Source organism: Mustela putorius, unplaced genomic scaffold (assembly GCF_011764305.1).
Source record: "Mustela putorius furo isolate JIRA1106 unplaced genomic scaffold, ASM1176430v1.1 tig00000596_pilon_pilon_pilon, whole genome shotgun sequence".
Taxonomy (NCBI): Eukaryota; Metazoa; Chordata; class Mammalia; order Carnivora; family Mustelidae; genus Mustela; species Mustela putorius.
Window position 1 is genome coordinate 13,567,982 of NW_025421428.1, and position 27,056 is coordinate 13,595,037.

A 27,056-nucleotide genomic window follows, 5' to 3' on the forward strand; every position below is an offset into this window, starting at 1 on the left:
GCATGGTGGTTCCTCTCTGAAGCTGGAACGCTGCTGTGAGGCCATAACTCAGCTCCCAGGGCCAACGCAGGTGTCTGTCACGACCCAACAGCAGAGAACATGCAGCGAACTTTTATTTCCACAGGCCACGTATGCAAGGTTCCCATGACTTCCTGCCAGACTAGAGCGGTGAGCTGGATGAGACGACCCACTGGGGTCTGCGGATCCTCAGTCCCCCATCCCCAGGTCTGGCCAACAGACGCCTCACTTGGGCTACCAGATTGGTCACAGCCCCTCTCTGAATTTCTGAACATGCATTAGTTCAACTCCTGGGGCCCCAAATAGGAGGGACGGCCGGCTTCCTTCTTCCCAGCCTCACCCAAAGAACCAGTGCCAACGGGCGACTCCTGCTGACCTAAAAACCACCAGTACTTTGCCCCCAAAATATCTTTATTTGGGAATAGCAGAGAACTACAAATCGGGACGTGCAAGCTATAACACAACCACCATGAAGTCCAACAAAGGAGGATGCCACAAGGGGCTGTCCTGACCTGAATTCCCCCGGGCAGGAGCAGGACTTCAGGGCGAGGGCAGGTCCTCACCGGCTGAGCCGCTGGGCTGGTGGATTTCTCGTCGGAGATGCAATGTCCCTCCTTCCCTGTTGGGTCCATCGTCATGATTCCCTCTTGAGGTTACATCTCCTGGGGTTTGTGACAACAGTTCTCCCTGGAACCTAAACGCGCATCTCCGGCAATCACCCCTGGACTCTAACAACTAAACCCTGCTGCAGCCGACATCATGCCTGGGAGGGCACTGGTTCCTTGAGACAGAGCTTGCTTCATGGACCAGGCGGTGAGTTCTCGTTGCTGCCCTAGATGTGGGTGGCCAGCCGGCCGCTTGTGTCCAGACACAGCACTCTGGGTCCTTAGATCAGCTCCCAGCCCGCATCTAGATCTCCCCGATCCACTGGAGTTCCACTGGTGTTTCTCGGCCTGAGAGAGGCACCACATAGCCTCTGCCTTTGTTTGTGGGCAGATTTCCCCTGGGAGACTCGCAGCTCCGTCACTGGGGGCGTCAGCACCCCCGATGGAGGCGTCAGAGCCCCTCCATCCTGCCCTGACCTACCTTAGCCTCTGCGGGGCTGTGGATCCTCAAGTCCGCTCTGGCCAGGATGGCCACGCCAGCCTTTCCGTTACCGTCGATGTACTGGAGCTCCGCCAAACAGTTAGGAATGGCTTTACTGAGGAATGACTCATGAGCCACGAACCCCCGGTCTTGCGTGTCTGCAGTGGCTCTGCTCCCCTGCAGGGGTGTGTGGAATCCCTCCGCCTCCGTGGGCGGCGCGCATCGCCCTGCCGGGTCCTGGCTCCCAGCGGTCCTTGTCTGCTGCCTGCTCCGGCAAGACACCCTCCACCCGCCCCGGCTCCCCCTTCCTCCCGGACGGCGCACCCCGCTCGTCCTCTGGCCACCAGCGTTCTCTCCACCGAACACTTATTTATTTCAGAGAAACAGCACGGGCAGGGAGAACCGAGCGAGAGCAGGAGAGATTGTGAGCAGACGCCACGCTGACGGGGGAGCCTGATGGGGCCTTGATCCGAGAGCCCTGAGGTCCGGACCTGAGCCAAAGTGAGAGTGGGGGGCGCCTGAGCCACGGAGCCACCCGGGGGCCCCCAGCGGGCATCACGGTCTTAACACTTCCCGTGTGGCTGTTCGCCTTTAGCTCTGACTTCGCTGCTCTTGCAGAGACTCAGGACGGCGCCCTCCCAGTCCCAGCCACGCCGGTCCCACCCTCTGCCCGTGGCGAGGCCGGTGCCAGCCTGGACTTGGGCTGCAGCAGCTCTGAGCTTCCTCCCTTCCAGGGGGGCTTTGGACGGACACGGACAGTCCCCAAGGCCACACTTTCCCGGCTCCTGTCCACACGGCAGGGGAAGGAGGAGCCAGGGAAGAGCCCCTCAACGCTCGCACCCTCCACGCCTCGCCACCCCCCAGACTTGCGGGCAGCTTTGCGGCCTCCCAAGAGAAGGCGGGAACCTGACCCGGTCAGCCCCTTCCAGGCTCGGAAGGACCCAGGCCTCTGTTCTCCCCCTAGCCCTCCCCCGTGGGGGGGTGCTAAGCCTTCCCAACCAGCTTGTGGGGGAGCCCACGGAGCCCCCGACCGCCGAGGAGCGCAGACGAGCTCCCGCCGCCGGCCCACGAGCTGGGAGGGCAGCCCCCGGGCCGCAGACTCATGCCAGGCCGGCCCGTTCCAGGTCCTGGGGCAGGATGCGGCCCTTCCTGCGGGCCTTGTCCAGGCGCCGCTGGGCCCGGGCCACCCTCTTCTTGCGCAGGTTCCGCCGCCTCTTGTCCTGCCGCTGCTGCATCTTCTCCACCACGTGGGCCGAGCGCTTCTCCCACCTGCGCTGCCGCTGCGCGCGCCGCTTCTCCTTGCGTCTCAGGGCCTCCTGCAGCCGCTGCTCGTCGTCCCGGATGCGCACGCCCTCCGCCTTGTACAGCAGGTTGGTCCACTGCATCTTGCTCTCCAGCTCCCGCGCCTTCCCCTCGTCCCGGCCCCGCAGCTCCTCCAGCCGAGCCTGCCTGGCCTGCAGGCGCTCCAGCAGCTGCCGGTAGTTCCTGCCCGTCAGCGGCGCCAGGTTCCCCTTCAGCTTCTGCCTCTTCTCCTTCCGGCGCTGGACCCTGCTGGCCGCCTGCTCCACAGTCACCTCCACCTCGGAAGGAAAGGTTGCGATCCCAGTGAATTACAGCTTTACAGTGCCTTTCCCGTGACCGCTCACAAGCACCCCGTGGGCAGGGACTGGTCACGCTCTGCCGTACGACCCCACTTTGCAGACGGGCAGCTGCGGCCAGAAGCCACCCAACCAGGCCCGGGCAGAGCCTAGGTGCCCCCACGCCACGGCTGCGTCCGGCCCTCACCTTATTGAAGAGCAGCCCCGCCGGCACGCCCTCTGGCAGCGGTTCTTGGGGCAGCTCACAGGGCAGATCGGCAGCCTCCGCCGCCTCCGCAGCCTCCGCCGCCTTCTCCTTTGCTCTCAACTCCTTTCGCTTCCTCTTCCTCCGGTCCCGCTCCTGCTTCCTCCGCCGTCTTTTCTCCAAAGCAGCAAGAGACAGCGCCGTGGTGTGGCCCTGGAAGAGGCAACCAAAACTCACGTGGAAGGTCCTCCCAATTTGGGGGGCCCTGCTGTGGGGCGTGGAATCAGAGCAGGAAAGCAAGCGAGGAGACTGCTGCACAGGACAAGGTCCCCACTGACTTCCGTGTCCCCTGTGAAATTATCCATCACTCAGAACACGAGGGACCCTCAAAGGACACTAAGACCCCTGAGTAAGAACCACAGCTTCCCGTCCCCAGGCACATGGTACCAGGGCACTCTCCAAACACGGTTATTGTCTCTTCCTCACGGTCCCACAGGAAACACGTCCTGCATCATTTCACAGACGAGAACAGACCTAGCGCAAGCCACCAACTCGAAAGTGGCATCAGGTCAAAATGACTCTGCCCGTGCTGACCGCGGCACCATTCTGCTAGTGGCCTATCTGACCTCTGTTCTCTCATCAATGGACTCTTCCTTCTGCAGGCTGACAAGGGAGCCCTACACGAGCCGATGTAGACCTGCACGCGGGGCCAGGCCTGGCGCTTGGACCACCCCTTAGGAACGATCCCTGGGCTTGTCGCAGGACAGATGCACAAAGAAGCTGGAGGACCATCCACGCACAGCAAGAGGTCCAGGGCATGTCCCCAGGAAAGGGCAGCTGGAGGCTGACTGAGAAGACTACACTGCGAGCAGAAAGAGGCCAAGCTGGTGCAGCTCTGACGCTCCTGTCGAGGTCACCTGAGCTCAGGCCCTCGGCGACCTCACAGGCTGTCGTGGTGCTGCGGGAACGGAGGCGCCGCCTGGGGCTCAGCAAAGGCAGCTTCCCTGAGAGAAGAGGTCGGGCCTCCCTCCGAGAGCACAAGGAATCTGTAGCCGGCACAGACCGTACAAGGCGGGTGGCCGTGGAACAGAAGCTCCCGGAGATGATGCAAACCATAGCTGATCTCTTGCCTAACAAAGCTGCCAAGACCCTGGCAGGATCTGCTGCAGGGGTGGGAAGAGCAGCTGAGGTCCCTCCCGCAGCCCCACAATGGCTGGCAGAGCTGGAGGGACAACCCCATAGAGCACCAAGGCACCTTCTCCTCCAGGCAGAGCAAGGAAAGCAGCGCGGTCAACACTGCCCCCTGCACCCCAGCAGCCTCCCTGCTCACCTGGCCCCGAGCCTCCCGGATTTTCTCATGGAGCCGCTGCCGCACCACATCCAGGGCAAACAAAGAGTCAGGCTCTGCGACCAGGGTTTCTGCAAGGAGAGGCAGGGAGCTGAGAAGAAACGCCTCCCTGACCATCCCGTCCATTCTCCCAAGGCCCAGCTTTGAAGACTGAGCCTCCTCACGCTGCCCACCGCAACCCACCCTCCCCGCCCCGCCCCCAAACCTCCAGGGCCCATCCACCTACAGGGCAGTCCAGTAAAGTCCACTCCACTTCCTCAGGCTGGACTGGCCCCCAGGCCGTCCTCCAGGACAGAACACCCTCGTGCAGTGTGACAAAACACTTCCTACAGGTCAAGCCAAACCCATCTCTCATTTCTTCCCACCTCTGCAGCCTCGGCTTCCCTGCGTCTCTTCACAGGTCGGCTCTCGTGACTCCCCTTCAGACACCTGCAGGCCGTGAGGCTCTGCAGGGCAAGCTGCTCCAGGTTTGGGACGTGACCCTGACCCTCACCAGGCCCAGTTGCCAAATGGCCAGGAACCACGATGTACTTCTGGGGGTCTCATCCACCCACGGAGCCCCTGGGGTCTGTCCTGAGAGCTCCCTCTGTATAAAGTCTCAAGCTACTCCAGTGTGCCTAGCACCACGTTTTCTTAGGATCATAGAGGACCGCACAATCACCTGAAGTCAGCTGGCCCTGCTCCCCATCCCCGTGTGCTGGGGACCGCGTGGAGGGGAAGGCCTCTCCCTCCTCACATACTGCTGGCTTTCTGGCCCTGGAAGGTGCTGGAGATTTTTCCCCTAGAGCCTGGGTCTTCAGCTCCACGGCCTTTTCCCGCTCCTGGGACTTCTTCTGTGCTTTCCTCCTCTTCTTTTTTGGGGGCCCAGCAGCTTCTGAGCCTCGAGTTCTGCCGGCTGAAACACAAAGTTAAAAAGCACTGCAGCCTCAACCTTCGTGACCGACTCTACTGGCAGGAAAGGTCTTGCAAAACCTCTCATCCCTAAAGAAGGCTGACAGTGAACCAGGAAGGAGGACCCACCCTGATCTGCAGAGCTCAGACCCACCAACCCTAGAAAGCAAACTGGCCACACATCTCCAAACCCTGAACAACGTCCACACGTGTCCCTGCAGTCTGCTCGTGAGAATCCATCTGGATACGCACAAAGACGGCCTCAGAACATCATCGGATGCTGTCTGGGGAGAAACTGGGGGAACCTAAATACCTAAATACAGCTGCAAGAGCTGGCCGAGGCCGGCCGCGTGACAAGGTGCTGTGCGGCCATCTAAAACGGCGACGCCGGGTTCACTTTAACATCAAGTAAGGTTGCCGTTTACACAGATAAAGTGACTGCACGAAGGGGAGCGTCCTAATCCGTAACTGCGCTCATTAAATAAACACTAAAAAACATAAACCTAAACTATAACCAGCTGCTGAAAAGAGAAACTCAATTTTTTAAAAATTACCTTCTCGACCCTTTTACTTTTTTGGTTTCTCAGATTTCATTTGTTTACTTGAGAAAGTGAGCGAGCGGGCCGGAGCCAGGGGGAGACGCGGAGGCTAAGCTGGCGGCCAGGGGCGCGACTGGCTCCCAGGACGCTGAGATCGTGACCGGAGCCAAGCGCAGGTGCGTCCCCGGCTGCGCCACCCAGGCGCGCCCCAGCTCCGTGGTCAGCCCTGTGCACCGGACACGCGCCGGCGCCGCAGGAGGACAGAGGCTCCCTGCCAGCCCCCGCCACTCGCCTCCCCCCGGCCCGGGCAGCACCCCCGGCCCGCCAGCCTGTGTCAGCTGCGGAGGAGCGACTTCCCGCCGCGGCCCGGAGGCCTCCCGGCGCCCTGCTCGTCCCTACGCGGCCCGCTCGAGCGGGCACCTCCTCCACGCCCCGCAGGAGCTGCCCGCCGGGGAGCAGGCGGAGCGGGGTCCCCCGGAACCCCCGGCCGATGCCCACGGCAAGCGGGGAGGCAGCGGCAACGGAGACCGCCCTCGTCTGCCTTCCCGGGACCTTACGGGCGTGTCCCCCGCGTCCACACGCCGGCCCAACGCAGGGCTGCGGGGTAGCGTGCGCGGCACCCCCGCCCCAGCCCTCCCCGGCGCGAGCCCGGGCGGCGCGTTACCGGACGTGCGCCTCTGCGGCTCCGGGCTGGGCTGGCGGCAGATCTTCCTGGCCAGGCCCTGCAGGTAGGCGTCCTTGGCCAGCAGCGAGGCCATGGCCGCGCCCTCCGCGTCCCTCCCCGGCGGCGCACGCGCTTCCCGCGACCGCGCGACTCCCCGCAGAGCGCCTCGCGCCGCGTCCCCCACGTCGGAAACCGCGCGCTGCGCAGGCGCTGCCGGCCGAGCGCCGAGCCGCCGGCGCGCGGTGCTCGATTAGCCAGGCCTGGCCCCGCCGGAAGAGGGGTCCGGGGCGGGGCGCAAGGCCTCGTGGGCCCTGCGCGCGGCCGGGGCGGGAGCCGGAGCCCCCGCTCGCCACCCCCGCCGCGGACCCTGCAGGCGCTCGGCACCTGGGGGCGACAGGCCGGCCGGCCGCGGTCCAGGCCTCTGGGACTCGGTCCCCCAGCGGAAGCGGGCGACAGCTGGCGACGCCCCCCATCCCCGTCCCTCTGCGCGCCTGGCTTCGCCGGTTAAATCTGGCGGCGCTGGGACGCGGCGGGCCGCCCCGACGCCCTGTGCGGGGCGCGGTGTCCGCGGCGAGCCGGCGTCCCGGGGGCGCCGGGCAGCACGAGCACGAGCCCGGCGGGAGTCGGGGTGGCCCGCGCTCCGGAGGAGGCCCGGGAGCGAGGGCGCTCGGGGACGGCGCACCGGGCGTCGCTGCGGACAGTCCGCGCCGAGACGTCACCCGCGGGGTGGGGTTCGCCTGCAGCTCCGCTCCGGTGGCCCGCGGGCCTGGGCTCCTGCCGCTCGGGGCGCTCCGAGCTCAGCCTCTGCCGCGCGTTCCGCCCTAAAACTCGGAAATAAGTAAACACCCGGGAGGGGAGGGGAGGGGAGGGCCAGGAAGGGTCAGCAGCCCAGCCTGGAGACCCCTGCGCCGTACTTACGTCGTGGCGGGGACGGGCTGTGACAGCTGGGAGCCGGGCGGGAGCCGGGCCGGGCCGGGCTTGGGTCTATAGATCAGCGCCCCAAAGCCGTTTGAAAAGGCTTCCGAGAAGTTCGGTTGGAAGCACCAAGGATCGGACTTTCTGCCGCTCCTGGGTCACGGGCCGCCGTGTGAGGAGCGGCTGGCTTCGTCGTCGTCCCGCTGGGCTTTCGGCGGACCCAGCCGCGTGTCCGGCTCACTCTCGAGCCGCCAGCACCTTCTCTGGCGCCGTCGGTTCTGACCGTCAAGGCCAGTCGCGCGAGGGACACAGATGGGGGCGGCGGGGTGGTGACGGCTGCTCCTTCCCGTCCCAAGTCCGGGCTTCTCTTCTCCGTCACCATCTCGGGGAGGTCTTGGACGCTCTCCTGAGGGCTGCCCTGGACAGGGAGTGGTGGATGCAGCGGAGTAGCCACAGGGCCGGGAGAAGAAAGCCGGTTCCGAGTGCAAATCTGCATGGATGGGCCTTGATTGCCAGTTCCCTTCTCTGCGAGGCTTGTCTGGAGGTGATCTGCCAGCTGCTCTGCCTCTTCCTGAAATCCTGTCCTCTCTCCCACGAGTCTGGGAACCCCAGATGACAGGCCTTCCTCCTACCCACCTGCTCCCTGCTCCTCGCTTCCCTTTCCCGCCAACTCTTCCTGCACAGTGACCCTGCTCCGGGCTTCTGACTTGGTACTAATGACCCCCCTGAACTCAGACGCATCTCCATGGGTAACCCCGCCTCCCCCCACAGCCTTCTCTCTGTTAGGGCCACTCCAGGCGACAGGCCTGGAAGCCACCCTGCCTCCCCTCATTCCCCACATCCAGGCCTTGAGCAAACCCTTTTGGCTCTCCCTTAAAAAGTATACCCCGGGGGCACCTGGGTGGCTCAGTTGTTAAGTGGCTTCCTTCCGCTTGATCCTGGGGTCCTGGGATCGAGCTGTGCATCGGCTCCCTGCTCGGTGCGAAGCCTGCTTCTCCCTCTCCCACTCCCCCTGCTTGTGTTCCCTCTCTCACTGTGTCTCTCAGTCAAATAAAATCTTTAAAAAGATTTTTTTTTCAAAGTATACCCTGGGGTTGGGGGGGCTCCGTAGGCCGGGCAGGTGTTGGTGTGTACTTTCTTCTGGCCCCGAATCTTCCTCTCTCTGCCCCCCCCCCCCGTTCGTGCACTCTCTAAAATGGATAGATCTTATTTCTTTACTTACTTTTTAAGATTTTATTTATCTGACAGAGAGAGCACAAGTAAGGAGAGAGGCAGGCAGAGAGGGAGAAACAGGCTCTCTGCTGAGCAGGGAACCTGATGCGGGGCTCAATCCCCAACCCTGGAATCATGACCCGAGCCGAAGGCAGATGCTTAACCAACTGAGCCACGCAGGTGCCATGATAGATCTTTTTTCAATAAATAAATAGCATATCCAGAAGTGTACTTGATGCACTCCAGGCCACCACCCTGATCCTGTTCCGGATTTCAAAAGACTAGAAGAAACAGCAAGTAAATGCAAGCACAATAAAGACGAGTATAAAAAGACGTTTGGAGAGCAACCGGGGAAGTCAGTATGTGTCACGATCCCAGATGACATTGTGGGATGATTGTTCCGGTTGGGCCCAACGCTGGCCTTGGGCCATGGAGAGCGTCGGTTTTCTCAGGCAAGCGGGCAGGTGTTCAGAGGGGCGGTGCCACGAGGCCTGCAGCTGCCGTTCGTGGGGTTTACAAACGAGAGCGCAGATGAAGGTGCAGAAGGGGAGTCCAGAAAAGCAGCCGTGTGGGTGTTCTTTATACCTTCGCCAGGGCTTTGAACGGTCTCAGAGTAAGACTCGTGGGACACAAAGGTGCTACGACTGAGACTACCTAGGCTTTAGGGACGAGGAGGCCACTGCAGACCCTAACACATGGAGCTTGGCCCGGGTCATGGAGACAAAACCTGCCCGAAGCAGGCTCCAGGGGAGCTGCAAACAGCCCATTTCTCCAGTGCATTCTGCTGCCAGGGCCACGGGCTGGAGCGGAAGAGGTGGTGGCGGAGAGCTGCCTCACTTTAGGAAGGGGGAGACCACTTCATTTTCCAACGGGAACAGCGGCCCGGGCCCAGGAGAGCGTCACACCGGTGGTGCAGAGATCCCGCTGCTCGGGTGTTTGGAAACTGAAGACCTGAAACCCCAGCACCAGGTTTGGTCCTCTCCTTCCAGCCTCTTCCCCACAGGGGCTTCACTGGCTGTAAGCCCTGTGTCCTTCGTTAGTGATAATACAAGTTTTTTCTGCAATTAAGGTGTTTTGGGAAGAGATCATTACCTAGTTTCTCAATAGGAAAACAACTTCCCCAGGCCACCCCAGAAAACCAGGACTAGAGCCAGGGCTGGGCCCCGGGCCCATGCTCCAACCTGCACGATGCCTCTTCTTGGCTATGGGGGTGGGGTGATGTGTCTCAGGGACCCAGCATAATTCAGCTTGTGTCCTTGAGACATTTGGAGGCTGTCACCTCCCCACATACCAGCTGAGGAGCTCAGGCCTGCTGGTGACGGCACAGGGTTGAAGTCCCGGTTCTGGTGTGATTCCCCACCACTGAGCCTTGTGTGAGGCACGGGGCCCAGCACTCCGTGGGTTGAGTCCTGATTTCTGCCGCTTCATTCCCCAGCTCTGCGACTGCAGACACAGCGCTTCAGCCCCTTTGAACTCCCCTGCTCGGCCCAGTAGCGCAGCACACTACAGCACTGACTGGGTAGGATGAGGACGACAGCCAGAGATATGGGCACCTGGACTTCCTGACGTGCAGTAATGGCAGTGGCTTTTCAATCACCAAATATTAAGGACCTTCCGGGTCTCCGGCAGTTCTAGGCCATGGCAATGCAGTGACGGTCCCACACGGACCACATCCCTACCCAAGCCCAAGGCTGTGCCATCAGAGCCCAGAGCTGCTCTCCCAGGAGCCAGCGGGAAGCTAAGGGTGGCCCCAGGGTGGGCCAGGACTCACAAGAGAGCGCCAACCGATGCACACGGGCAGAGCTGTTTTTATTCAACTGTCTTATTACAAAACTATCAAAACACATATGGCAGAAATTAGGAAGGTCCCAGTCCTGGCTTCCACAAAAGCGGGCAGGCTGATCTCTCCCTGCCACCACAGCCCCTGGGGACAGTAAGCTAGTGCAGGGACCCTGAGGACAAGGCAGTGGGTGTGGCGGCTCTGCACAGGAGGCCTGCCCTGGGAGGGAGAGTCTGGACTTGGCCAATATGGTCCACTCTGAGTGCCTCCCTACAGCTCTTAAGTAGCAGCACATCCTCCTGGCCCACTCCTGGGGCCCACAGGACTGTCCAGGAACTTTCTGCCCAGCAGGCCAGGAGGGTCATGAACAGAGGTGGCCACTCGGGAGGTGGGCCACCTTGGAAACGGCAGGGGGAGGGCGGGTGGCAGTCCCTGGGCCAAAGCTCCCAAGGAGCCCACCGCAGCTCCCCAACGGGAAGCAAGGCTAAAAGAAGCAAAATTGTGGTGAGCCTGGAGGGAACCCCAGACCTCAGAACCTAGGGGTGCAGAGAGGGGACACTGGGAGGCTCAGGCGTGCTCCGTGGGGCCAGGGCCGCTGGCATGGGAGTGGGCAGGGGCCGCAGCCTGCAGGGGGCCAGCGCTGGGCTCCGGGGACGCCAGCACCGGGGCCGAGAGGCCATCGGCGGAGTCTGTGTCGAGGTCCAGCCTCCAGTACGCTTCGCACAGAGGCCGGCCGTTAGCTTCGCAAAGACTTGAGCTTTTCCACCACCAGAAACCCAGGGAGAGACAGCAGCAGGCAGAGATGGACGGAAGCCGGGGCGGGGTGCAGGGGCGGAGAAGCAAGACAGAAGCAGAGTTAAGAAAACATAGACCACACCCCAGACCTGCCTTTCCCCTCCTCTTCCCTGTGCTAGCGCCTCTCCAGGCACACGTGGCTACCAGGGGCACGTGGGGCCGCCCTTACTTCTGGGTCCAGTACAGCATCCTACCGGGTGCGGGGCTCCAGGACCGGCCTCCAGCAGGCTGTGTGACCCTCCCACTGACCGACCAAGTGTGTTTCACAGCTGACTAGCCACAAGCTTGAGGCAGCCCGTCCCACTGCCTCCCATCCCGGCTCCAGACGCCCCAGAAACGAGCGTCTGGAGCTTGCTAAGGCCTCTCCGCAGTCACGACACTCCGCGAGGCCCCCAATAGCAGACCCTGTCTTGTTCCTAGGTTCTCTGCCCAACAGGACCTCTGCCTGAACAGGGGGCAGGACCAGGGGCCCTGGGGTTCCGTGCTGCACCGCTGCACCAGCCAGACGAGAGGCCCGTAGGCCCCGAACTCGGTCTCCCTGCCTCTGACGGGGTCAGCAGCGTTGGCCTGGCTGTGCGCAGCAAGACCTGGGTGGGGATGCAGGGGAGGAGCGTGGCTCACCAGAGCTGTCCAGGGGTGGCGAGAGCCCCAAGGCCCCACACCTATCTGACCCCAACCTCACTCCCTCCCTTGCTCCTGCCTTCGGCGGTTTGGGTGCAGAGTGGCATCCCAAGGAGAGCAGAGGGCGAGGCAGAGAAAGAGCGAGTCGTGAGCAGAGAGCGGGTGAGCGCAGACCCGGGCATGCAGGGCACGGCAGCCTGTGTTGGGGCTTCCGGGGAGGGCGCACAGCCTGGTGGCTGCGACTAAGCCCTGACCTCCCAAGGCCCTGGGGACAGCAAGGAACCCCTCTGGGTGAACCAGACACTCGCAGGGCAGAACGTGGGAAGGCTGGCCCTCGGGGCCCTGGGTTCTCTAGTCTTGTCAAAGTAACTGTGGGCATGTCCCTCCCCAGCACCCCAACCCGGCCTTCAACAAGAGGCAGGAATAAATGCTTGTCCTGGAACCACCCAGCCGCCAAGCCCAGCCCTTGGGGGCGACAGGAAACAAACAGAGGGACCTGAAGGGATTCTGCAAAATCCACGGGGCTGTGAACCATGTCCCCTGGCATGGTCCGAGGCACAGACGGCACCCCCACCCCAGGGACCCACTCAGGACCCTTCTCTGCAAGCTTGGTGTGTAGGAGGTGCTCACAGGTTTGCTGGGCTGGTGGGTATCAGGGACCAGAGGTGGCCTCAGAACCCTCTGGAAAAATCTAGAACCACTCCAGCTGGACAGTGGCACTGTCCTTCCCACAGAGGCCAAGAGGGCCAGGGACAGTGAGGGCCAGCACTGAGTACAGAGCAGGGAAACCAAGGCCGAGACCACAGACCATGCTGGTTATGGGCATCTGTGGCCCCAGCATGGCCTTTGTGGGGCAAAAAGGAGCATCTGAAAGCCACCACAGTAAGGACGTGTTTGTCCAGGCAAGGGCATGGGGGACACTGCTCCGTCTGAACTGAGACTTGACTTCCTGTGCTGCTAGGGACAGAGGTGCGAGGCCTCCCTGTCTCCAGCCTCAGTCTCCCTCGTGTCTGTTACACCTGGACACCGCACTCTCGTTTCTCCAAACCCCTCGCACTCAGATGACTCAGGTCTTAGGATTCCAAGTCATGCACGAGGGCTGGGGTGACAGGTCTTGCCCACTGCTGTATCCCTGGGGCCCAGCATGGGCCTAACGTGTAGACAGGCTCTGGCCTGTGAACCAGGAACTCGGTGGTCTGGGTACCCCAGGCCCAGATTTCGAGGCCATCCTCTGCTCAGGTTTCTTCCTCCTTCCCAACCGCCCACCACCATGGACCCTGACACACATGCTGAAGGTCCGGGATGCCCACACGGAATGAAATCCCTAGGCAAGCACTGGCGTCCTGCCCATTCTGGGCATCAGCCAGGGGAAGCTAGCCTGGGCCTGGTGGGAACGTTTAAACAGCTAAGAGAGGTGCGCAGGCCCAGAGTGAGGCAGGTGGCAGCCCCAGCAGGAACGCTGGCTCTGCCCTCCCCTCTGGGGCTTGGCCCACCCCTGAAGTCCTGTGATTTTCATCCTGCCGCCCGGGAACTGGCAGGTGGCGTCAATTGTCTGTCCATCACTCGCTCTGATGTGCGCTCTGCTCTGAGACCCGGGCACGCGTCTGTGCCAAGAGCAGGAAGGGTTTGCAAACACGGGGCCTTCAGGGCTGCAGGCCGGGCCGGGGCCCCCAGCTGTGCTCCGCGCAGGGTCCAGCCCTATCGGTACCTGGACGAGTAATACTCCTCCTCCAGCTCGTACAGGTCGATGGAGACCTCATCCCGCAGGGCGATGAGCTTCCGGTCGCACTCCTCCTGCAGGGCTCGCAGCTGCTGGTTGCGCTGGTCGATGGCCTCGTTCACGGACGGGAAGTCGTTGAGGATGAGGAACTGCTTGAGGTCAGACACCAGCTTCATCAGGGACTCACCGGCTCGGACCTGCGGCCATCAGAACCAGTGCAAGGTGGTGAGGCATGCGCAGAGGCCTTGTCCCCACGGGCCTGGCGCTGGGCGTGGCTGCCATGTGCTCATCTGTCGAGTGGGACTACAGCACCGACCTTCGGGGTCATGGTGGAAGCGGGCAGCGCGAAGGACAGGGTCGGGGCTCCCACCCTGACTGCAGGACGTGCTTCCAAGGCAGGCGCCCCCAGCTTCCCAGCCCCCCTCCAACCACTTGGCTGCTGCTGTAGGGGTGCTGACCTCCCTTTACATGGGTTATGCTTCTCAAAGCCACAGGCGCCACAGCTAAAACTACCGTCCCGTGTGGCGGCTGCCTGTGTGCCTCCTCGGGGGAGCGAGCAGGCCAGTTGGGCATTTCCTATGACTTGCACCCGAGAGCACACATCCATGGCAACGTTTGGCCCCTGTGTTTGTCCCGTAACATAAGGAAGGACTAAAACGCACGTCTTGGTTTGTTCAGCAATCTGCTGTCGCTCTCGTGTTGAATCTCCAGGAGCTTTACTGGGGGCAAGGAAGCGTCTGCCCCTTGCTCTCCAGGACAGATGGGGCTGGCTACTCGCTGCCCCTCGCACAGCTGCCAGCCAGCCCTCCTCTTGAGGGGAGTCTCCCGAGAAGTGGTTTGCCCGCCCCCACCCCCAAAGGTGGGACCAGACTCCTGCAGTCCGGGTCCTGCCCTTGCCACCCAGTGACTCACGATGTTGGCGGCGCGAACGTGCATCTCATAATTGTCCTGCTCACCCTGAGTGGCCCTCGACACCTGTGTCTCATCCTCGATCTGGAGGGCAGACAAAAAAAAAGCCCGAAATTGGCAGGTGCCCCTGCGCAGGGGCACTGGCCCACTGCAGGACACCCACGCCTGCTGCCTCCTGCCTGCCATCCGCTCTGCCTTCTTCAGGCCCTGCTGGCCAGATCTGGGCTGGCCTCAGGCCTCCTTGTTCTGTTCTCACGTGCCCACGGGCACTTTTGTTGGGAAATGGATGCCCGCGGACCCTGACTCTGCCACCTGCAGGGAAGGAAGTCTAGGTCACGTCTTCTTGCGGGTGTGGAGCCCTCTTAGGTACAAACAGGGTCAGGAACTCAGATGCGCAGTAAACTGAGCTGCTGAATGCACAAGACGCGACGTATGTCCTCTGAGCCACTGTTTCCTGAGCACTTTCCAGACTGCCCGACACCACGCTAAGGGCTTCGCCACAGTCATCTTGAGGAGCACCATCCTGGGTCTGCAGGTGGGCAAAGCTGAAGCAGGGACCGCTCGGAGCGCGCACCCCACGTGTCTCCCATAGTAAACTGAGGAGCCTGGGGTGCCGCTGCCTGGCCTGGCCCGAGGGCAGGCTACTCCCACTCCCGCCCATCCGTGTGGACAGGGCTTCCTTACCAGACCCAGGCGGGGGACAGGGCACCCTAAAGTGAGGAGCTGGGTTCCTGGGTTCAAATCCTGGCTCTGACGGCTGTGAACAGAATGATCTTGGCAAATTACTAAGCCTTCTGAGCCTCAGTTTCTACCTCTAGCAACGGAGAGGACAGCAGTACCTGCCCCACAGAGCTCTGGTGAAGGATAAACGTGATGGGACACGGGAGCTCTCACAACGCGGCATGACACAGTGAGCGCACGCTATGTGCAGGCTAGCTCGCTTCTTCACGGCTCTAACCCTCCTCCCGGGGCTACAACAGCCGCAAGATCCAGCCCCACTTGCTGCGGGGCAGCCGGGCAGGGGTGGCCGACCCGATCCGGACACCCTGTTCTCACCACCCCGAGGGGCCTTCCCCAGCAGTTCTCCCTGCTGCGCTGGGGCAGGACAGCAACCGCATCTGAGCCGGGGTCAGGCCCCACGGCGATCAATCGATCAATCGCTTTACACAGTCACCCATTCACCAGGGGGGACCTTAGAATGCAGGGGAAACGGAGGCACGGGGAAGTGCGGTTCCCATCCAGACCCTGCGCGGGTTTCGGGGCGCGGCACAGGGCAGCCTGGCCACCTTACCAGGGCCCTGAGCCAGCTGGCCTGCGTGTTTCTCGGTTGCTCTGGTTGCTACTCCCCGCTCCCCTGCTGCCCTCCCCAGTATTCCCCCTGAGCAGACACAGGCCTGGCCTGTGCGTTCTCCGCCCGGGGTTGCCGCCTGCCGCTGGCCACGGAGCACCTGCGCCCTGAGAGCAGACCCCCACCCTGTGACCCCTGACCGCAGCGGGCCGGCCCCCGGCCTCAGCGCGGGCCACCCCCTAAGCCCGCCCCCTTCCCTGTCTCCGGGCGGCAGGAGCCGCCTGCGCGCCCCACCTTGGCGCTCTTGATGATCTCGGTGAAGTTGTCCATGACGGACTTGACGTCGTCCTTGAGCCGCTTGTTGTAGGACTGCAGCAGCGTCTCCTTGCTCTGCGGCAGGGCTCGCTGCTGGGCCATGGCGGGGCCTCCGGCGCCGCGACACCTGGGAGCCACGGTCCGGCGTGAGGCTCCGCAGAACCGCGGCCCCCGGCGGCCTGCCGTGGGCCACAGCCGTGCAACCGAGGGCTCCCGGGCCCGGCCGGTCAGCGCCGCCCCCCGTCCCCCGCCCCCCCGGCCGAGGCCTCCCTCGGGTTCCGCCCCCGCCGCCCCCCCTGCTCCAGGCCGGGACCACCCTCCCTCCCGCCCCGCGCCGGGCGCCCCGCGGCCGCACGCCCCGGACAGACCGGCCTGGGGCCTGCACGCCGCCGACCGACCGCACTCGGGGCCTGGGAGCCTCTCCGTAGCGGGGGCGCCGGGGGTCACACCTGAGAAAAGACGGAGACCCCGCCCCCACGCCCGCACCTGGTCCGCAGAGCCCGGGGTGCAGACGAGCGCGCTCCCCCCGCGGAAGGCCTGGCTCCCCGCCGCCGGTTCCGGGGCACCGTCCCCGACAGGAGGCGGTCGAGGGCCGTCCTGTCTCTTTAAGTTCGAAATCCCGCGCAGGCGCCAGTTCTCGCGATCTCCGAGGTCGCCTACATATTACCCACAATTCCCCGGTTTTCCTCTCTCTCTCAGGAACTCAAGATGGTGAGCGGCTTCGCGGTGGGCTCTGTCGGGCCCGGGCCCGGCGTCCATCCGCGGCCATCCTCCTCAGCGCGGGGCTGCGCGGGGCTTCCTCGGCCGTCCCGCGCTAGGGGAGCCCCGCGGGGCCCGGCAGGGAGGCCCCAGGCCGGGTGTCCCGGCGGCTGCCGGGAGTGCGGGCGGGAGGGCCCGGGCGGGGAGTGCAGCGCCGCAGTGCGGGGCTCGCCGCACCCTGGGGGCCGCCCCGGAGGCCTCGGCTGTCGGCTCCGCGCCCGCCGTGCGCCGGGCTCGTAGGGGCTCGGGCCGTGGGCGGCGTCGCGGGCGGACGGGGCCACGGGGCGCGCGGGGCGGGGTGCGGAGCGCCGTCGGTCCCCGAGCCGCGGGGTCCCCGGGGCGGCGGCGGCGCGCGGACCCGGCCCCAGCGCGTTGCGTGTCGCGCAGCCGAAGGGGAAGAAGGCGAAGGGGAAGAAGGTGGCCCCGGCGCCCGCCGTCGTGAAGAAGCAGGAGGCCAAGAAGGTGGTGAACCCGCTGTTCGAGAAGCGGCCCAAGAACTTCGGCATCGGTGGGTGCGCGCGGCGGGGGGTCGCGGCGGGGGGCGCGGGGTCCCGGGCGGGGGTCCCGGCGGGGTCCGGGCGGCGCCGGGCGCAGATGATGTGAGCGGATATTTGCTATCCGAGCCCCGTGACGACGCGCACGCCACCAAGATCGCTGATGCCCCGGCGCGGCGGGCGACCCCGACCCCGACCCGACCCGGCCCCCGCCCGCGCCCACCGCCCGCGCCCGCCCCCGCAGGTCAGGACATCCAGCCCAAGCGGGACCTGACGCGCTTCGTCAAGTGGCCGCGCTACATCCGGCTGCAGCGGCAGCGCGCGATCCTCTACAAGCGGCTGAAGGTGCCGCCCGCCATCAACCAGTTCACGCAGGCGCTGGACCGCCAGACGGGTGCGCGCGGGGCGTCCGGGGGCGGCGGGACGGCCGGGGGCGGCGGCCTGCGAGCGCGCGCTGACCCGCCCGCGGCCCCGCAGCCACGCAGCTGCTGAAGCTGGCGCACAAGTACCGGCCCGAGACGAAGCAGGAGAAGAAGCAGCGGCTGCTGGCGCGCGCGGAGAAGAAAGCGGCCGGCAAAGGGGACGCCCCCACCAAGCGGCCCCCCGTGCTGCGAGCCGGTGAGGGGCGCGTCCGCGGGGCGGGGGGGGCGGGGCGGGGCGGCTGCCGGCCGTGATGCGAGCGTTTCTGCAGCTGGAGTCGCCGTGAAGAGCGAAATCGAGCTTTTTAACCCTGAGCCGCAGCCGCGCCCGGAGCGCAGCCGCGTGGGCGCCGCGGCAGCCCCGCGCCCTGCTCACGCGGCTGTGTCCTAGGGGTGAACACGGTCACCACGCTGGTGGAGAACAAGAAGGCCCAGCTGGTCGTCATCGCGCACGACGTGGACCCCATTGAGGTACGCGGGCCGGGCCGGCGCGTTGGGCCCAGGCAGGGGGCCGCGGCCGGGGCGGTCAGCCTCGGCTCGGTGTGGGAGGACGAGAGCCGCTGAGCCGCGAGCGCCGCCGGGGCGCCAGCCCTGCCCCGCTGCCCCCTTGGCCAGAACAGGCCCCGGAGCTGAGGCTGTCTTCCAGCTGGTGGTGTTCCTGCCCGCGCTGTGTCGCAAGATGGGGGTTCCCTACTGCATCATCAAGGGCAAGGCCAGGCTGGGGCGTCTGGTCCACAGGAAGACCTGCACCACGGTGGCTTTCACGCAGGTCAACTCGTGAGTATTCGAGGGGCCCCGCTCCGGGGCAGTCCATAGGGTCAGTCGCCCCCTCCCCGGGGTCATTTAATTCCTAAGGACGAGACAGGCTGCCTTAAAGGGGTGCGTCCGCCTGGACCTTTGCCAATGATGGTGACGAATTTCTTCACCTGAACAAGCCGTGTGGTCGTGTTGTGTCTGAGGCAGAGGGCTGGGGCGGGGGCCGACCGTGAAGCCCCCCGCTCTCTGGAAAGCTGGGGGAGAAGCGAATGACCTCGTTCCCGGCCTTTCTAGGGAAGACAAAGGGGCTCTGGCGAAGCTGGTGGAAGCCATCAGGACCAATTACAACGAGCGATACGACGAGGTAGGCCGCAGCCGGAGGCGGGGCGCGCGGCGAGTGGGGAGCACGGCCGGCTGCTCCTGGGCAGTCCCGCTGACAGGGACTTGGAGCAGCCCGTGGGAGACCGCGGGACGGAGGCCACGCTGACCCCTCTGTCGTTGCAGATCCGCCGCCACTGGGGAGGCAACGTCCTGGGTCCGAAGTCGGTGGCTCGCATCGCCAAGCTGGAAAAGGCAAAGGCCAAGGAACTGGCCACCAAACTGGGCTGAACGGTCGTGGCTTGATTTTCTGTACATACAAGTAATAAAAAAAGTTGTCTTTCAGCCACTGTGAGTCGGTGTTTGGGGTGGATACAGTTGATCGTCTCCCTGTCCGTTTGGGGTGGTGGCAGGGGTTTCCCAGCCCAGGGCAGGAGGTGGGAGACCTGGGGGACAGTTGTGAGCAAGTCGCTGCAACCTCTCAGTGGCACTTGGCCCTTCAGCGCTGGCCGCGCACAGGTAGGGACGCAGGCAGACGGCGACAGGTGTACCACGTAGAAGTTTATTTACACCAAGAGATCCTGACCCCGGATAAAAACAAAGCTCGGAAATCAGGGACTGCGGACGCCTGCAGCCGGGGCACCCTCGCACCGAGCTCACGCGCCAGGAGTCCGGCGTAGGAACTTGTTAAACCACAGGTAGGCTGTCGCGGCACAGAGTCCGTACCTCGGGTGGAGGAGAGAGACGGTCAGCGTGGGCAGGGGAGAGGCCGAGGCCCAGCGGGAGACCAGGACTTACCAGGTGACGATGTACTGCAGGTGCTCGTTCCTCAGAGTGACTCGGGTCTGCCCGCCAACGGGTCCCCCGGGGACTGTGCTCCCTGCAGAGTCCGTGGGCACAGCGTCCGTGATCACTGCCACCAGCCATGGGTCCCCCACAGCACACTGGCCAGCAGCTGAGAGCTGTGCAAGCCCGTGACCAGCCCCGCGCTGCTTTCCTTGGTCCCTGCCAGACCTCCCACTCTCCCGCCCCCGCTAAGGTGAACCCAGTAGGAGGGAGGCACGTGTGGGGGCAGAGACGGAGGTAGAACCAGGTAATCACAAACACTATGTGCGCCTCTGGGGTGGGCCGGTCACAACGTACGGAAGTCCGCGTCGATGAAGATGGGGTCTGCGCCTGTGAGCCTGGCCATGGCCTCCAGGTCCCGGTAATGCCAGTGGTTCCTTTCCGGATTGTTCTCTGGGACAAAGGGCTTCCTGGTCTCTGTCAGCCTCACCATCCCAACGAGGTCTACTTCTCCCTGGATCTAGGGAGGAAAAGGAGGTGGCGCTTCAGGGCCTGTGGTTTCTAGGGAGCCTGCTCACAAGGGACGGGGCGCACCCTTTACCTGGCCTTTCTGCCGTGTATCGGGATGCACCTTCTTCTTGGGGACAAACCCTCTGTTTACCAGGATGGTGATTCTGCAGTGACAGAAGTATGCTCTTTCAGGGGGGGGGAAGGGCTCTGGAGGAAAGATCGTCCCCAGCCGTCCTTGTGAGCACAAGGATGGTGCCTGGGAAGTTTAAAATGGGAGAGGCCCCCTTTCCCCGGTCCGGTCTTGATGACCAGACCATCCGCTCCCTAAAGACTGATCTCCAGGGTCCGCAGCCCCCGACCCCGCTTCCCTCTGTGCCTCACCCAGCGCAGCGGCCACGTCTTGATCCCCCCACCCATGAACAGCAGTAGCTGCCTTGTATACCTGCCTCCAATACCCACTCGGGGTGGCGGAGAGACCCTCCCAGACCTAGAGCTGGGAGGCTGCTCTAGTTGGTCTTGCAATGCCCCCTTGCTGGACAGGTTGCCCTCCCAACTCCAGGGCAAGCCCGAGGAGTCCCCTGGGAATCCTTCCCTGATGCCACCTCCTCCAGGCAGAGCTGGCCGGTTCCTTTCCTTTCGAGTTGTCTCGCGAGACCGTTTCTCCGGAGTGGCTGACGTCCTTGGCCTCCCCAGACAGCAACGACTCCGTACGGAGTCGGCTTGACAATGTAGGAAGCACAGATTCCAAGCTCTCAAGGGATTGAACCTTCCTGGGTATCTTGGGTTTCCCCAAGGCCAGTGCGTCCCTGCATGTCCCACTCACCCCAGGTCAGTGCAGTGGAAGGGGGTGATCACATGGGCACCGCTCTCGGGTGAGGAAGAGAGACGGCCGGCCTCCCGGGCCTCTCGGGCCGGGTCCACCATGGTACGAGGCATCATGTACAGCTCCTTGGAGTGGTCAAAGTGCCCTCTGACCTTCACTGGCCTGTACTCCAGATTTTTCAGTTCCATTGGGCTACAAGGGAGTGGGGAGAAGTGAGGGTGAGGCCAAGCCGGGTTGGACCCTGCACATCACAAACAGCACACACGTTTGCTCCCCTAAAAGGAAAGCTCCGTCGACCATATCTGTCCCTCCAAGACTGCCTCAAAATGAGGAGGCAGAGGCAGTAGAGTCATTCGGGCCACTCTTTCAAGATAATGCCCTCAAGTCAGGACACAACATGAGGGCGCACTCTGCCCTCGCCCACCAGGTTAGAATCCTGCTATAGGGGCCGTCAGCACTGGGGGATGCTCAGGTACAACATGTCGGGGGAAAAAGGTAAAACTCAGGATCAAAAATACTTTTCCAAGTATTAAGTATCTCAGGCAGCTTCCCAACAGTGGTCAGGAAGCCCCGTAGGACAACTGGTCCCACCCCGGTCTAAGGGTCAGGATTACAAGCAGAAGCCAGGCCCCGCTGCTGACCTCAAGCCCCAGGCACAGCCACACACTCACTCTGCTGGCAGCGGGATGGGCTCAGCAGCAACTCTGGACTCCAGCTCTGCGATCAGCTTCAGCTTCCACCTTCGACGCTGCACCTGTGGGAGCGGCACAAACGTAGCGGATGGCGACAAGGTCACGCGCCCCGCGCCAGGAGAGCTAGAAGCCAGTCTTTACCTGCCACGTCCCCAGGCCAAAGGCAGTCACAGGAATGAGAAGCAGAAACCAATGGAGGAAGGAGTCCTCTGGCGCTTTCGTGGCAGGTGCCTGGGCTGCAGAGCTGCCCCGCCTGCTTGGCCCCCAGGCCAACCCTAGGAGGTTCGGGACACGGGCACGGGGTCAGAGCCCTCCACGAACAGAACGGGAGCAGCCCGTTCCTCAAGGAGACGCCGCCTCTACTGCTGGGGAGTGGCCAGACCACAGGCGGCGGCCAGCAGCCAGCCTGCGGCACCCTCTGTCCAGCCCGGCTGCTAAACCGGGGCTGGGTAGCCGGTACACTCAGTGGATGTTTGCCGACTGAATACAAGACCCAGGGCTCAGTCCCGGCCGTGCCACCAGCCGCCACCCCCGAAAACAGCTCCGCCTTCCTCGCGAGCTGCGGCGAGCTCCACGAGGACGCACCCGCGCAGACCGCGGACCCGCTCGGAGAGCGGCTGCAGGAGCACTCCCCGCGGCCTGCTCTCCACGCTCGGAGATGCGGACGCCACGACGCAGGCGAGAACACCGCAGCGTCGGAGCGGGGCGGGCCTCGCGGCGGCAGAGGCAGGCCCGGAGCCCGCTTCTCCCCGCACAGCGTCCCACGCCGCGGCAGGTGCGCGCGCCCTCCGCAGGCCGCGGGTCTCAGACCCCTCTCGGCCGGTCCGGCGCTGGGAATCGCGCCCTTCGGGGCAGAGCGCGGGGCGGGCGCGGGAGCCGCTCTTCCCGGGCGCCCGGGGCTCACGCGAGCGAGTCCTCACCTGGGCGCGGGGGCACCGCAAGGACGCTCCTCCGGACCGCGCGGGGCGAAGCCTGCGGAGACGGGGGCAGCGGCCGAGCTCGCGCCAGCCGGGGCGCGGGCCCCCGAGCCCCCCCGACACAGCCGCGCGCCGCGCGCCCCGCCCCCGGCGCCGCCGCCCGCAGCCCCAGCCACCGCGCGGCCGCCGCCATGGCCCGCCGGCACTTCCGGCCCGGAGGCAGGTGCTTCCGGGTCGCCGCCGAGCCCCGCCCCCGGCGCACGCGGCGCGAGCGCAGCCGGCTTCCGGCTCCGGGAGCCGCCGGGCCATGGCGGAGCTCTCGGCCGACGTGCGCGCCTTCCTGCGCGAGCACCCGAGCCTGCGGCTGGAGCCCGGCGCCCACAAGGTCCGCGGGGCCGGGGGGCGGGCGCGGGCCCCGCCGTGAGCCCTGGGCCCCCCTGACCGCCGCGCCCGCCCTCCGGCCCGCAGGTGAAGTGCGCGCTCACCGGCCACGAGCTGCCCTGCCGCCTGCCCGCGCTCCAGCTCTACACCCGCGGCAAGAAGTACCGGCGGCTGGTCCGCGCCGCCCCGGCCTTCGACTACGCGGAGCTCGAGCCGCACATCGTGCCCAGCACCAAGAACCCGTACGTGCGCGGGGCCGCGGCCGGCGGGGTCCCGAGTCGGGGCGGGCGGTGGGTGGCGAGCCCCGCCCCCTCCCCGCCGGGTGCGCCCCGCTTCGGGTGGGGTAGGCTCCTCCCGGGGCTGTTCGGTGTCCGCAAGGCCGAGGTTGGTCACCCGGGCTCGTCACTTTGGGCCTGGACAGCGGAGCTGCAGGGCTTGCGCGTCGTCACCCGAGGTTCTGGACGGGGCCAGCCTCGCACACGGAAGGAGAAAGCGGTGGAGCCGGACCCGCATGGCCGGCAGTGGGCGAGGGCAAGAGGGCGAGGGCGGCTGCTCCCGTTCATCCCGCGCCTTGCCGGCCTGGTCTCCCACGTGCCTTCGCTGGTCCCCGACGGCGGCCCAGACTGGCCAGGCCTGCGTTCCGGGGGAAGGTGGGGGGGTCGCAGCTGCCCTGGGTCAGCGCTCTGCACCCCCGCTGCAGAGTGGAATCGTTTGGGGAGTTCTTAAGAATCTTGCTGCCGGGGCCACCTCGCAGGCCTCTGCTCTCAGGCTCTGGGGATGTCGTGGACGTCCCCGCCGACCGCGCTTTCCCTGTCCCCAGGCACCAGCTGTTCTGCAGGCTCACCCTGCGGCACATCAACAAGTGCCCAGAGCACGTACTGAGGCACACCCGGGGACGCCGGTACCAGAGAGCTCTGCGAGAATGTGAGTAGCCACGAGCGGACTCGGCCTGCCTCACTCCACAGGTGTTTGGGGGATGCGTGCCCCCTGAAGGCAGAAGGGTCTCAGTCACCCTGTGGCTCCAGCTGGTGGTGCAGCGGGCTCCGAGGTCACTACAGGCAAGCAAGTGCTGTGAAGGACGTGTGCCACCACGAGGCCCCTGGGGAGGCTGAGTTCCTGGGTGCAGACTTCAGGGACGTGGGGAGTCGAAGCAAAGACTCAGGCAAGGGCAAAGGCAGAGCAACGCTTGGCTGCAGGAGCTCCTAGAGGAGGCCACTGTGCCACCTGCAGGTGGGGTCAGCAGGGTAGGTGAGGACAAGAACACAGGGCCTTGGAGGTCAGGACCACATGAAGGGGGGAGGCATTGAAAGACCCTTTGTGTGTCAGGGTCACTGTGGCTCCAAGGGGGGTGGGGTGGGGTGGAAGAGGGGCCGCTCAGTGCCACGCAGTCAGGTGAGGTGACCGTGGCTGGGGTGACAGGTGTTGGCAGGAAAGATGTACCCAGGGCAGGATCCGTGGGTGAGGGAAGGGAGAAATCAGCCGTGACCCCCAGATTCCTGGCTCGAGACCTGGGGTGGTGTAGGAGAGTGGCTTTGTGGGAAAATGAAACGTTGCTGTTGGCGCGTGGCATGGAGGGTGACTACTGGCAACGGGGCAGCCCGCGGATGATGGCACGCCACTGACACAGAGGTGGCCTTTGCGTTCCTGAAGCCATGGAGGAGGGGACAGGGCCGGGCCTGAGCGCGGAAGGAGCCCCCGAAGGAGAGAAGCAGCCAGGTGGGGCGGTGTTGGGGGCAGAGGTTTCGAGAGGGGTGGACTTCTCGAATGTTCCTGAAGGGAAGGTGGGGGGACCAGATGGGCAGAGTCTGCTGGGTTTGGGCCTGGACACCGGCAGGATGAAGAAGAGCGGTCTGAAGGCTTTGTTTCCCCAAACATGAGACCGTCTTCACCTAAGGCCAGTATTGAAGGACACTGTGGAGGGTTGAGAGGCAGGGATCCTGCGCCCAGGCAGAGCCTGAGGGCTGCTTGGTGTAGGCGGGAAAGGGAGGGCTGGGTCACCCCAGGAGCAGAACAGTCATCCCGACACTGGAGTGTGTGGCTCCCAGGACCGGTGGCCAGAAGGAGCCAGAGCCTGGCAGCCGAGAAACCTGGCTGGGGATGCAGATGGGAGACACTGGGCGCAGAGGCCAGGAGGCCAGCTGAGACCACAGAGTGGGTGGCAGAGATGAGACAGAGTATAGGACCTTGGAGGTGGGCAAGGGTGTGGTCCCTGAGGGGGCCACACTGGACAGGAGAGCCAGGCCCGCACGGGGCATGTTTCCCAAGTCAGGCTTGTCGAGGCCACCCTGCTCCTCGTTGGGGCTCTATTTCTATCCACTGCTCTGGGCCATCGGCCCAGGTCCCACTGAGCCCCACCATGCAGTGTGGGGCCCCAGCTGGCATACCAGAGGCTTCCGGGAGCTAGGCTGGGGCTGGGGGTTCAGTGCTCGAGGCCCAGCACGCCCCTGCATCTTCTCACTCCACAACCTGCACCCCTGCTGGCCTCCTTCCTCTCCTGGTAGAAACTGTGGGGTACGGGGCTCTGGTGGAGCTTGGCTCCGCACTGGGGGACCGCGGCAAACCCAGAACCAGGCAGTGTGCTGGCCTGTCCCCCAGATGAAAAGTGTCAGAAGCAGGGTGTGGAGTTCGTGCCCGCCTGCCTCTTGCACAAGAGGAGGAGGAGAGAAGACCAGACAGACGGCGCCGGGCCACGTCGTCCGAGAGAGGCCTTCTGGGAACCGGTGTCTAGCGACGACAGCGCAGCCGCGGGGGACAGTGACGACAGCATGACAGACCTGTACCCACGTAAGCGGGGCCGCCCCCACCCCTCCCCGGAGGCGTGGATCCTGGCTGGCTGGTCTGTTCTGAGCTCTCGGCAAGTGGGCTCCAGCCGCCATCCGTCTGTCCGTCCCACCACATCCTCAGGTCCTGGGCCCTGGCTGGCCACTCCCGCCTCAGCCCTGCGCGGTGAACCTCACCTGAAACAGCCCCTCCCCATTCCTTCCAGCCGAGCTGTTCACCAGAAAGGACCTGGCAGGGACGGAGCCTGGGGACAGCACTGAGGACTTTCTGACCGAAGAGGAGGGCGAGGAGCCGAGGGGCGCCTCAGGGATGGGCCCCGGGGACGGAGAAGAGCCGCCACTGGCCCAGGCGCTAGTCCGCAAGCGGCGGAAGGTGAGTGGCCGCTTACCTGGGCTAGTTTTCTGTTTCCTTAAACGTTAACAAGAACCTTGTTTTTGCAAATGAAAGTAAACAGGAGCTCAGCCGGCTCTGGCCTGCCGAGCACGGGGGCCGCCTCCTGGTTTGAGGCTCTGAGGGCTGCCAAGTGCTGCGGGGAGCCTGGGCCGGGGGGCTCGAGAAGTTCCAGGCCTGCTGTGAGGCTGGCGCCCTGGGACTGCTGGGGGCAGGCTCACGAGCTGGAACTCTCTGTTCATGTTCCAGAAGCAGTTGAGCTCATCGAAGAAGAAGTCTAGGAGTCATCATCGTAAAGCTAAAAGCTTCAGCTCTTTTAAACAGTCCTGTTCCTAAAAGGCCGCAGACAGCGCGTGTCGAGCACCGACGAGAACTCCTCAGCCACCGGCCCCGCGCTCCTCTTCCAACCGCCCACGGTGTGTCCTCTCAGCCCCCGAGGTGCCCCAGGGCCTTCTCCCTCCACGGGGGCTGGGGTCAGTCCCCCCGGCGTCAGGCGCACGCTCCCCACCCCCAGGGAGCAGCAGGGACCCCGAGGGAAGAGCTCGGCCCAGACGTGGCTTCTCAGTGCTCCTCAGCGAAGCCTAGAGGGTCTGTCGCACTCACTCGGTGTCCAGGGAGAGGCCTGGACAGGCCCCGCGCCGGCGGGACAACACCAGAGGATCACACTGCATACAACAAATGCCATTATTTATTTTGATGTTTCCAAAAATCAAAACGTTTTCAAACACAACTAAGATATAAAATACAGCATAAAATGAGATCTATACCTATTTCCCACATAAAGCAAAAAATTTTTCAGAAATTGTTTTGTCAAAGCCAATTGGTAGATGGTATTTTTTTTCCTCCCTGCAAAGGCGTCCACGCTGTCCCAAGCAGCGGTCTGCTCAAGGCCTGGTGAGCCCAGAGCCTCCAGCACAGAGGGTGACCTCTGACCGTACCCCCCAGCCTCCGGGGGTCAACCTGTCTCTACAAACCACTAAAGGCCTTGTGAGCACGGGGCCAAGAGGGACCTGGACCCTGTCAAAAAGGGTGTTGAGGAGGAACAGCCTTGGCTGAGCGTCATTTGAGAGGACTGTTGTGCCGTGCTGATGGGGAAGGGGGTGGACCCAGGGATGGCCCCGCCCAGGTGGAGACCTGGAGTCAGAGC

The 27,056-nt window shown here is 64.3% G+C and overlaps 5 protein-coding genes and 2 non-coding genes across 9 annotated transcripts; 4 read left to right on the forward strand and 3 right to left on the reverse strand.

The window, feature by feature from the left end:
- Positions 1-411: 411 nt before the first annotated feature.
- On the reverse strand, positions 412-7,040 carry SURF6 (surfeit 6). Its single transcript, XM_045082677.1, has 5 exons — positions 6,329-7,040; positions 4,896-5,129; positions 4,217-4,305; positions 2,890-3,099; positions 412-2,684 (listed from the first exon to the last, which is right to left on the reverse strand). The coding sequence occupies exons 1-5, from the start codon at positions 6,420-6,422 to the stop codon at positions 2,205-2,207; spliced, it is 1,107 nt and encodes a 368-aa protein (XP_044938612.1). The 5' UTR covers positions 6,423-7,040; the 3' UTR covers positions 412-2,204.
- Positions 7,041-10,248: 3,208 nt separating this feature from the next.
- Positions 10,249-16,498, reverse strand: MED22 (mediator complex subunit 22). The gene is made up of 5 exons (XM_004757031.2): positions 16,370-16,498; positions 15,863-16,010; positions 14,284-14,364; positions 13,360-13,568; positions 10,249-10,992 (listed from the first exon to the last, which is right to left on the reverse strand). The coding sequence occupies exons 2-5, from the start codon at positions 15,983-15,985 to the stop codon at positions 10,803-10,805; spliced, it is 603 nt and encodes a 200-aa protein (XP_004757088.1). The 5' UTR covers positions 15,986-16,010; positions 16,370-16,498; the 3' UTR covers positions 10,249-10,802.
- On the forward strand, positions 16,480-18,974 carry RPL7A (ribosomal protein L7a). The gene is made up of 8 exons (XM_045082684.1): positions 16,480-16,594; positions 17,030-17,150; positions 17,381-17,530; positions 17,614-17,754; positions 17,947-18,026; positions 18,202-18,332; positions 18,606-18,675; positions 18,816-18,974. Exons 1-8 carry the CDS (start codon positions 16,592-16,594, stop codon positions 18,918-18,920), a joined length of 801 nt encoding a protein of 266 aa, XP_044938619.1. The 5' UTR covers positions 16,480-16,591; the 3' UTR covers positions 18,921-18,974.
- Positions 17,232-17,304, forward strand: LOC123392836. Its single transcript, XR_006607517.1, has one exon. It is a non-coding gene; the product is annotated as a small nucleolar RNA SNORD24 (small nucleolar RNA).
- On the forward strand, positions 17,802-17,875 carry LOC123392835. The gene has a single exon (XR_006607516.1). It is a non-coding gene; the product is annotated as a small nucleolar RNA SNORD36 (small nucleolar RNA).
- A 196-nt stretch (positions 18,975-19,170) lies between the features above and the next one.
- Positions 19,171-22,565, reverse strand: LOC101671645 (surfeit locus protein 1). Of its 2 annotated transcripts, XM_045082678.1 has the most exons (8): positions 22,361-22,565; positions 21,582-21,715; positions 21,420-21,502; positions 20,749-20,940; positions 20,017-20,089; positions 19,773-19,935; positions 19,428-19,509; positions 19,171-19,355 (listed from the first exon to the last, which is right to left on the reverse strand). In XM_045082678.1, exons 1-8 carry the CDS (start codon positions 22,548-22,550, stop codon positions 19,286-19,288), a joined length of 987 nt encoding a protein of 328 aa, XP_044938613.1. In that variant the 5' UTR covers positions 22,551-22,565; the 3' UTR covers positions 19,171-19,285. The 2 variants fall into 2 exon arrangements, with proteins under 2 accessions (XP_044938613.1, XP_044938614.1); XM_045082679.1 differs by lacking the exon at positions 21,582-21,715 and having other exon boundaries at positions 22,361-22,489.
- A 53-nt stretch (positions 22,566-22,618) lies between these two features.
- SURF2 (surfeit 2) lies at positions 22,619-26,724 on the forward strand. 2 transcript variants are annotated; one of them, XR_006607472.1, is made up of 6 exons: positions 22,619-22,742; positions 22,826-22,980; positions 23,559-23,662; positions 25,334-25,522; positions 25,643-25,891; positions 26,159-26,724. XR_006607472.1 is itself a non-coding variant. In XM_045082680.1 (6 exons), the coding sequence occupies exons 1-6, from the start codon at positions 22,665-22,667 to the stop codon at positions 26,243-26,245; spliced, it is 780 nt and encodes a 259-aa protein (XP_044938615.1). In that variant the 5' UTR covers positions 22,620-22,664; the 3' UTR covers positions 26,246-26,724. The 2 variants fall into 2 exon arrangements, 1 of the variants encoding a protein (XP_044938615.1); XM_045082680.1 differs by having other exon boundaries at positions 22,620-22,742; positions 25,725-25,891.
- The last annotated feature ends 332 nt before the right edge of the window (positions 26,725-27,056 follow it).

Excerpts from the sequence above, each read along its gene's own strand:
- LOC101671645 (XM_045082678.1), bottom strand. The coding sequence starts at position 22,550 with ATGGCGGCGGCCGCGCGGTGGCTGGGGCTGCGGGCGGCGGCGCCGGGG. Across the intron at positions 21,716-22,360 it reads TGCGGTGCCCCCGCGCCCAG|GGTTGGCCTGGGGGCCAAGC; the intron begins GTGAGGACTCGC and ends CGAACCTCCTAG. Across the intron at positions 19,356-19,427 it reads CTGCAGTACATCGTCACCTG|GTACGGACTCTGTGCCGCGA; the intron begins GTAAGTCCTGGT and ends CCTCCACCCGAG.
- RPL7A (XM_045082684.1), top strand. Across the intron at positions 17,151-17,380 it reads GCCCAAGAACTTCGGCATCG|GTCAGGACATCCAGCCCAAG; the intron begins GTGGGTGCGCGC and ends CCGCCCCCGCAG. Across the intron at positions 18,676-18,815 it reads ACAACGAGCGATACGACGAG|ATCCGCCGCCACTGGGGAGG; the intron begins GTAGGCCGCAGC and ends CTGTCGTTGCAG.
- SURF2 (XM_045082680.1), top strand. The coding sequence starts at position 22,665 with ATGGCGGAGCTCTCGGCCGACGTGCGCGCCTTCCTGCGCGAGCACCCG. Across the intron at positions 22,743-22,825 it reads TGGAGCCCGGCGCCCACAAG|GTGAAGTGCGCGCTCACCGG; the intron begins GTCCGCGGGGCC and ends TCCGGCCCGCAG. Across the intron at positions 25,892-26,158 it reads TAGTCCGCAAGCGGCGGAAG|AAGCAGTTGAGCTCATCGAA; the intron begins GTGAGTGGCCGC and ends TTCATGTTCCAG.
- MED22 (XM_004757031.2), bottom strand. The coding sequence starts at position 15,985 with ATGGCCCAGCAGCGAGCCCTGCCGCAGAGCAAGGAGACGCTGCTGCAG. Across the intron at positions 13,569-14,283 it reads ACGTTCGCGCCGCCAACATC|GTCCGAGCCGGTGAGTCCCT; the intron begins GTGAGTCACTGG and ends TGATGGCCGCAG. Across the intron at positions 10,993-13,359 it reads GAGGAGTATTACTCGTCCAG|CTCAAGTCTTTGCGAAGCTA; the intron begins GTACCGATAGGG and ends GTGGTGGAAAAG.
- SURF6 (XM_045082677.1), bottom strand. The coding sequence starts at position 6,422 with ATGGCCTCGCTGCTGGCCAAGGACGCCTACCTGCAGGGCCTGGCCAGG. Across the intron at positions 5,130-6,328 it reads GCCGCAGAGGCGCACGTCCG|CCGGCAGAACTCGAGGCTCA; the intron begins GTAACGCGCCGC and ends TTTGTGTTTCAG. Across the intron at positions 2,685-2,889 it reads CGGGGCTGCTCTTCAATAAG|GTGGAGGTGACTGTGGAGCA; the intron begins GTGAGGGCCGGA and ends TTTCCTTCCGAG.